General features: G+C 44.7%; 1 protein-coding gene across 1 annotated transcript in view; it reads left to right on the top strand.

The window, feature by feature from the left end:
• The window catches only part of LOC111139148 (coagulation factor VIII), a 128782-nt gene extending 126354 nt beyond the window's left edge, over nucleotides 1-2428 (top strand). Inside the window, 1 exon segment of the mRNA XM_022491305.1 lies at nucleotides 2220-2428. Coding sequence (XP_022347013.1) covers nucleotides 2220-2375 — 156 coding nt within the window. The 3' untranslated portion in view covers nucleotides 2376-2428.
• The last annotated feature ends 6471 nt before the right edge of the window (nucleotides 2429-8899 follow it).

Raw genomic sequence — 8899 nt, 5'->3', positions numbered from 1 at the left:
TATGAATATGTATTTTTAATTGCATAAAACCACCCATAACTCATCTATAGAATAGCGAGACTACAAAGAATCCTGTGAGTTTCTGTTTAGAAGGAAGTAGAGAATAAACCAGCAAAGCCAGCTGAGCTAGCTCCCGAGCGCACTCTGGCGCGTCTAGGAGAGACTGTTCAAAAAAAGAGAAATGCTGAGTGATAGGAAACAAATAAAATCACTCTGGAGAGAGAAATTCCCACACAGAGTGAAGAAATGTTAACATTCAAGACCTGTGGGTCAGAGCATCGGCTTCTGGAACTGAAAGGAAAAGTATTGAGAGTATGTGGGACTAGAGGTGACACCATTCCTGGTGAAGGGGGATATGCCTGCAGGAGGCCTGGGGATGAACAACTGGTGGAGATCAAGTGACCTATGAAAGCAAAAGCAAGCCCTGTCGCAGACGCCGGCCCCTTTTCCGGCCCACCTGCTAAAGATATTGCACTTCACTTTATCAACAGTAGAGGATGCTCTTGGACTAATGAACCTACTGCTCCACCCGACAGAAGACCACCTGTTATTGCTGGAACAAGAAATTAGAAAGAATTTCTAAACGAACAGAAAACAGCAGATGAGCTAAAAGGTATTATTGTTCTTGATTGTCCCCTGCCCACTTTCTTGAAAACTCCATTGACTTTGGGCTTGGCAACAGTCCTCATTTTGACCAATGGAATGTAAGTCCAAACAAAAACTTGACATGTGTGTGTTCGACTCAGTCTCTTGTGCCTCTGCCATGAGATAACAGTGTCCAACGTGAGATGACACACTGAACAGGAGCCTTGGCCTGGGGCAGAGCTTTGTCTCTAGGTCCCATTTCCCAGTCAGAGGAAGCTGGGGTGCTTAGAAAGCTTACTGATTCCAAAGCTGGAGCAGAGAAACTGCCAGGTACCCGCAGAACACCTTGATGCTCGAATGCATGACGCTAATGCTTTCTTACGAGGAGGACACAAGAGCTGGTGGAAAGGGTTCCTGCCTGGCCAAATTTGAGACAATTTGAGCATCAGAAAGAATAATGATGCTAACAGATTATAATACATACAAGAAAGAAGGAATCCATGAGTCCAGAATCATAGTTACAAATATAAAGGGGGAGGAGGAGCTTTTCTCCACTGAATTCCAGCTACTAAATGTAGAAGAAATGAAAAATTAGGAAATCAATTTGCAGTCATCAATATACTATTCATACTGAATGCTGAAACCATGGGATGAAAGTGTGCTGGGGAATCTTTACATGGTCTAGAAGTATCATTCTGCAGATGGTTAGAGAAGGGAAATGATCACCTCCGTAACAGAGTAATCTGGTGGGCCACCTTTCCCACGTGATCAAACTTTGCATCCTCAATTTATGCGACAAACCAACATCTTGTGTCCCCTGATGTGATGCAAGGGGAAGGACGCATCATACACTGGGTTTTTTCACTAAAAATGTTTAACCAAGGGGCACCTGGTGGCACAGTTGGTTAAGCCTCAGACTCTTGGTAGAGGCTGAGGTTGTGATCTCAGGGTCATGACATTCCCTCTGCCCCTCCCGCTTGGGCTCTCTCTGTTTTTCTCTGTCTCTAAAAGAAAGAAAGAAATGTTAAAAAAAATATATGTAACCAAAATATGTGAGAAAACAGTCACACAAATTTAGAATGTGGGTCATTCTACAACACAATAGTCCTAGACACTTAAACATGTCGGTGTCAGGAAGGAAAAAAAGTCCAGAAACTAGGAGTCTGTTCTGGATTAAAGGTGATTTAAAGAGATGATAAGTAAATGTGATGTGTAATTTTTATTAGATTCTGGATTGGAAAAATTGTGTAAGGGATATCGTATTGGTAACTGGAAATTTTTAAACATTAGGCTCTATTATATCAGCATGACATTTGGCGGACATGATAATGTTATTCTGTGATTACAAACACCCTTAATCTCAGGTAGTTCAGAAGATGTGTGCGTGCCTGTGTGTGTGTGGAAGCGCATGTGGAGAAATGGAGACATTCGTGAGTGCAGGTGAAGGACCTGTGTGTTCGCGGCATCGTTCCGTCGGGGACAGGTGCCGAGGCGGGTGCGGGCCGCGCTGCGGGCGCGGGTAGGGGCCTGCGGCTGCCACAGTGGGAGGCCCGGAGGCCCGCCAGGGGGAGGGGGCAAGCGTCGTAACGTCCTTCCCATCAGACAACCAATACGTGCCGTCCTCCTTCTTGCAGGCTTTTCGGGGAAATCAAGACTCCTTCACCCCCGTGGTGAACCCTCTGGACCCGCCGCTCCTGACGCGCTACCTTCGAATTTACCCGCAGAGCTGGGCGCGCCAGATCGCCCTGCGGCTGGAGGTGCTGGGCTGCGAGGCAGAGCAGCGGCCCTAAGCTCTCGGGCCCCGACCCGCCGCTTCCGCCCCCCGGGGTCCCGCCCCCCGGCTTCCGGTCCCGAGCCCCGCCCCCAGCTTCCGGTCCCGAGTGTGTGAACGGTGCGGTCCCAGCAGACCTGCCACATTGGTCGGCTCCCCGCGTCGCGAGGAAAGGAGGGAGCCTTCTGGAAAGCGGCCTCCTCCTGACAGATCAGGCCGCCCACGGCCACCCCTTCCTCTTTTATGGAAAAACAGGCTGTTAAAGTTGGCAGGAGATCTCGTGACGTGAGCACCTCAGATTAGGCTTCATACATTTCAAATAAAACTCAAGTGTTCCTTCTCTTGGTGAGGCCTGGAGCAACACACGTCTGGGGGGCACGTTGCCGCCGCCGGGAAGCCAGACGCAAGTCATTTCAACAAGCAGCAAACCACATAATGTAAGAACCAGCACCAAAAGTCACTTTCGCCTCCTCACAGCTGTGGGTATGGACGGCTGTGATTGCCTCCGTCCGTTGGTCGGACTCGCGCCGCAAACAGACGCGTGGGTGGGCGCACGAGCGCCGGTCCCTGCCGGTCACAGGCCGCACGGACCTGAATGCACAGGCGCGCTTTGCTGACCAGCGCGTCCACAGATCGGAGTTTTGAAGGGGCGGATGGCTTTGAAGAGTTCAAGTTAACCTCAGAAATATGTACCAGTAGAGCCATTTGGCCTTAATTCTAGCCAACAAGTAAAGCAGTAGGTTAAGATCCCGTGTGTAAAATGACAGCATCCCCTTGAAATTTGTGGTGACCGGGAAAGCTGATACTCAGGGCTGTGAAGGGCAGGTATCCCCACAGAGGAACGAGGGGAACCCATGGGCGTCTTGAGACGAGCCTTCACCTTGCCCCGGGCCTCCCGCCGGGGCTTCTCCCACCAGCATATCCCAGACGGCGGCGGCTAGAGGCAAGGACAGGCCACTGAGCAGCGGCAGGAAGCCGCCACGGTTGGCAATTTGCAAACAGGGTTAACCCTGTTTGGAGGAGAAAAATGTGTTACAAACTCAGAAGAAGTAAGAAAATAGATGCTTTTTTCCCAAGCTTGAGCGTTTTCTAACAATCCTGCTGGCCACTGCCGTGACCTTCTGGGGAGCACAGCGTAGCTGTCGCAGTGTGATCACAGACCACGACCCACGAGGGTACAAAGGGTTATAATTCTGTAAGACTGTAACGTTAGAGGTTATTGCAGAAATCAATACATTGTTTTCCTTAACAGCCTGGTAGAGAAGTGAACCCCACAGGTGATAACGCTTTTATTTCCTGGGAGTGGGTTAGTGCCCTTGTGGCTTTCCCTACCGACTGGATGTGTCTCTATTTCTCCAATGCTCCTGCACCCAGGCCTTTTGTCTTCCTGCTGGTTTCCTCAATAACTACTTAAATAAAACCTTGGCACATACAAAAAGATGGTTTCGAGAGCTGTATTTTTACCCTGGAAATAAAAATGTGGACACGGACTTACGGAGGGCACGAGCTGCAATGAGCACGTGTTGTGACAGGCAACAAGGAATCATGGAACACTGCACCAAAAATTGACGAAGGACAGTATGGTGATCACGGAACATGATTAAAAAACAGCAGACACACAGAATAGCAGGATGGACTTCTGAAAACCAAATTAGTGAGTTAGAAAATCAGATTAAATTGAGGTCAGGGTAGAAAGTGAGATCATTTATGAGAGGTAAAATAAAATTCTAAAAATTAGAAATGGAGCCTTGATCCAGGAGAAGACTTTATAGAGAGACTGAAAGAGAAATGGGTGTTCCAAGGTGAGTAAGTTCTAGAGCTGTGCTGTACAATATTGTATATTGTGTATGTGTTGGGCACTTCAACATTTCACAGGGTAAGCTATGTTAAGTGTTCTTACCACAATAAAAATTGAAAGGTCCTGAAAGATCCGATTGGATGTGGTCAAATAAAACAGTAGGAAAAAATTCTTTGGGATAAAATAACAATAATCATCAAACAAACTCGAATCTTTGGATCCAAGTCCCGTAGTGCAAAGCAAAATTAAAGAAACACCAGAACAAAACACAGCCTGGGGCTTTGCTAAATTCCAGGGGTAACGTAGAAGAATGAGAATGTGCATCGTTTACTGGCATAAACCTAGTCAAGTAGCATAACAGACACTATTGCTAGCACCAGAAAACCCACACTATGTTATAATGCTGATTGAGTTACTTACAAAAGCACTGAGATCATAGCAAGGTAATTATCAGAAGATCAGGAAACAAATTCACTCTCCTATGACAAATATAGTCTCTAACTCTAAGTGAACAAATACAATTTTCTGTTACAAACATTTTATCAAACATAATCTCAAGGTTACAAGCCAACAATCTTTGGAAGATCCATATTAAAACAAGTCTATCTTCCAATGTTCTAAACAAGTTTAGGACTACCAGGGTGGCTCAGTCGACTGGGAGTTTGCTTTCACCTTGGGTCATGATCTGGGGTCCTGGGATCCAGCCCCAAGTTGAGTCCTGTATCAGGCTCCCTGCTCTGCAGGGAGTTTGCTTCTCCCCACTACCTCTGCCTGCTGCTCTCCCCACTCATGCTCTCTCTCCATCTTTCTCTCTCAAATAAATAAATCTTTTTTTTAAAAAAAAAGAGAAGTTTAGTGAAAAGACTATATAGAAATCCAACTTTATGATGACAAGATACAGATTCAGACTTAACTTTATTGTTTATAAAATAACTGTAACAATTTCTACCCTTCTTCCTCGACCTTCTCATCACAGGGTGATGACTGACAGTGCTCCTAGAAACTTTGAGGGTACAATTTTATCTGTAGTGCTAACCAAGACTGAGACTACTTATAAAAATTTATTGAGAGATACCTTTTTAAAAACATTTTATTTATTTGACAGAAAGAGAGAGATATCATAAGTAGACAGAGAGGCAGGCAGAGAGAGGGGGAAGTAGGCTTCCTGCTGAGCAAAGAGCTTGATGTGGGGCTTGAACCCAGGATGCTGAGATCATGAGCTGAGCCAAAGGCAAAGGCTTAACCCACTGAGCCACCCAGGTGCCCCTATTAAGACATATCTTAAAAGACCTAAATAATTGGAATTAGAAGATTCAATGTTACAAAGATGCCAGTTCTTCACAGAGAGATCTCTAGATTCAACACAATCTCAATCTAAATTCCAGCATTTTCTCATTGTGGAATCAAGCATGTGGAAATGTAAAAGACCAAGAATAGCCAAAATATTCCTGATATAAGATGATATCAGATATTTTATTTTATTTATAAAGATTTCATTTATTTATTCATGAGAGACAGAGAGAGAGGCAGAGGGAGAAGCAGATTCTCTGCTCGAGCAGGGAGCCCAATGTGGGACTTGATCCCAGGACCCTGGTACCATGACCTGGGCTGAAGGCAGACACTTAACCAACTGAACCACTCAGGCACCCTATTTTATTTCATTTTCTAAGATTTTTAATTTATTTTTAAGTAAGCTCTATACCCAGCATGGGGCTCAAACTCACAACTCTGAGATCAAGAGTCACATGTTCGGGGCACCTGGGTGGCTCAATGGGTTAAGCCTCTTCCTTCGGCTCAGGTCATGATCCCAGGTCCTGGGTTCGAGCCCCACATCGGGCTTTCTGCTCAGCAGGGAGCCTGCTTCCTCCTCTCTCTCTGCCTGCCTCTCTGCCTACTTGTGATCTCTCTCTGTCAAATAAATAAATAAAATCTTAAAAAAAAAAAAAAGAGTCACATGCTCTACTGACTGAGCCAGGCAAATGCCCCAGAAACATTTATTTTAAAGCCATAGTAATTGGGGAGCCTGGGTGGTTCAGTCATTAAGTGTCTACCTTCGGCTCAGGTCATGATCCCAGGGTCCTGGGATGGAGCCCTGCATCAGGCCCCCTGCTAGGTGGAAAGCCTGCTTCTCCCTCTCCCTCTCCCCCTGCTTGTGTTCCTTCCCTCGCTGTGTCTCTCTCTGTCAAATAAATAAATAAAATCTTAAAAAAAACAAAGTCACAGTAATTAAGACAATGTGCTATTGACACAAGGACAGATCAATAGACTAGTGGAACATATTAGAATCCAGAAGTAGACCCACATTATATATGGACACTTGATTTATGATAAAATGGCTCTCCAGAACAGTAGTACCAGGTCAATCAGAAATCCATGTGGAAAATTGAAATTTGGGGCACATAGCCAGCTCAGTCAGTAGAGAATGTGACTCTTGATCTCAGAGTCGTACACGTTGAGGGTAGTGATTACTAAAAATAAGTAAATCAATAAACTTAAAAAAAGCTATTTTTTAAGAAATAAAATTTGACCCCTTCCTTGCTCTATATGAAAATGAAGTCAGTTTTAGGTTAATTAAACCTCTGTGACCAGCAAAAAATGAAACTTCTAGGAGGGTCATAGATAAGTTTCTTAAACAGCATCCCCAAAACCACTAACCATGAAGGAAAAGATTGATCGATGTGACCACATTTAAATTCGGAGCTTCTGTTCATTCACAGAGTGGGAGGAAATATTTGCAGTATGTGCAATTGACGAATGCATATGGAGCAGGTGGCACTCTCTTCTGCTGTTTATTTATTTCAGGAGATAATCTGGCATAATCTACTGAAGTCGGGCATGTAAATGCCCTATGATGATTCTTTCAGATAATGACCTACGAGTAGAATTGCCATGTGAACCAGGAGACAGCTCCAAACTGGAAACTGGCCTTATTGCATATGTTTCCTAGTGGCTCTGTTTTTTAAAAAATTTTATTTATTTATTTGACAGAAAGAGAGAAAGCACACAAGCAGGGGGAGTGGCAGGCAGAGTGTAAGGGAGAAGTAGACTTCCCACTGAGCAGAGAGCCCAATGAGGGGCTTGATCCCAGGAAGCTGGGGACATGACCCAAGCAAAAGGCAGACGCTTAATGACTGAGCCACCCAGGCACCTCTTTAGTGGCTCATTTTATTTATCTTTTATTTTTTAAGATTTTATTTTATGTATTTGACAGAGAGAGAGAGGTCACAAGTAGGCAGAGCAGCAGGCAGAAAGAGAGGGGGAAGCAGGCTCTCTCTACTGAGCAGAGAACCCGATACGGTGCTCGATCCCAGGATCCTGAGATCATGACCCAAGCTGAAGGCAGAAGTTTAACCCACTGAGCCACCCAGGCATACCCAAGTGGCTCATTTTAATTACTGTATGCTCTTCCATTATATAGTATATACCACAATTTATCCACTGTTTTTCTGATAGAATTCTAATACATCATTTATGCTGGTTCTTCTATGGAGGTGATCATCTTTTCTTAAAAATTAACTTGTAAGATGGGGTACCTCGGTGGCTCAGTCAGTTGAACATCCAGCTCTTGGTTTCAGCTCAGGTCATGGTCTCAGGGGTCATGGGATTAAGCCCCAGGTTGGGTTCCGCACTCGGTAGGGAGTCTGCTTGAGGATTCTCTCCCTCTGCCCCTCCCCCCACTCATTCACCCACATTCTCACTCTCTCTGTCTTTGTCTTTCTCTATAATAAATAAATAAATATTAAAAAACATTAACTCAGGGGCGCCTGGGTGGCTCAGTGGGTTAAATAAAGCCTCTGCCTTCAGCTCAGGTCATGATCTCAGGGTCCTGGGATCGAGCCCCACATCAAGCTCTCTGCTCAGCGGGGAGCCTGCTCCCCTCCCCCCCCGCTCCCTGCTTGCCTCTCTGCCTACTTGTGATCTCTGTCAAATAAATAAATAAAATCTTTTAAAAAATGGTTTAAAAAAAAAACATTAACTCATGGGGTGCCTGAGTGGCTCAGTTGTTAAGTGTCTGCCTTCAGCTCAGGTCATGATCCCAGGGTGCTGGGATGGAGCTCCACATCAGCCTCCCTGCTCAGTGGGGATCCTGCTTCCTCTTCTCTCTCTGCCCTGCCCCGCTCACGCTCTTTCTCTCTGAAAATAAATAAATAAAATCTTTTAAAAACAAAACAAAACAAAAAAGCATTAACATGTAACAGTTCTCTGTGTGTTGAGGATCTTAACCTATTTGTCATATATGCTATGAAATGTATTACCTAATTTGTCATTCATCAGTTATATTTCTTTACAATATTTTGTTTTATGAAAGCTTTACATTTTTTATGCAATAAATTTATCATCAGTACTTTCTTTTTATTTATTTATTTATTTGACAGACAGAGATCACAAGTAGGCAGAGAGGCAGGCAGAGAGAGAAGAGGAAGCAGGCTCCCCACTGAGTGGAAAGCCCAATGCGGGGCTCGATCCCAGGACCCTGGGATCATGACCTGAGCCGAAGGCAGAGGCTTTAACCCACTGAGCCACCCAGGCGCCCCTATCATCATTACTTTCAATTATGATTTGGGGTTTTATGACATGCTTAAAGTAGCTTTTTCCACACCAAGATTATAAAAACATTAACCCATATTTTATTCAAATATGTATATGGTTTTATTTTTGTTTAGTCCTTGATCCATCTAGAAGTTATTGCTTTTTGTGTGTAGGGCCTTTCCTTCCATGCATCCAAATGAATAGTCCATCATCAT

Source organism: Enhydra lutris, unplaced genomic scaffold, assembly GCF_002288905.1.
Source record: "Enhydra lutris kenyoni isolate GAN:26980312 unplaced genomic scaffold, ASM228890v2 scaffoldscaffold96, whole genome shotgun sequence".
In the NCBI taxonomy this organism is placed as follows: Eukaryota; Metazoa; Chordata; class Mammalia; order Carnivora; family Mustelidae; genus Enhydra; species Enhydra lutris.
This window is presented reverse-complemented; position numbering and strand designations above follow the sequence as displayed.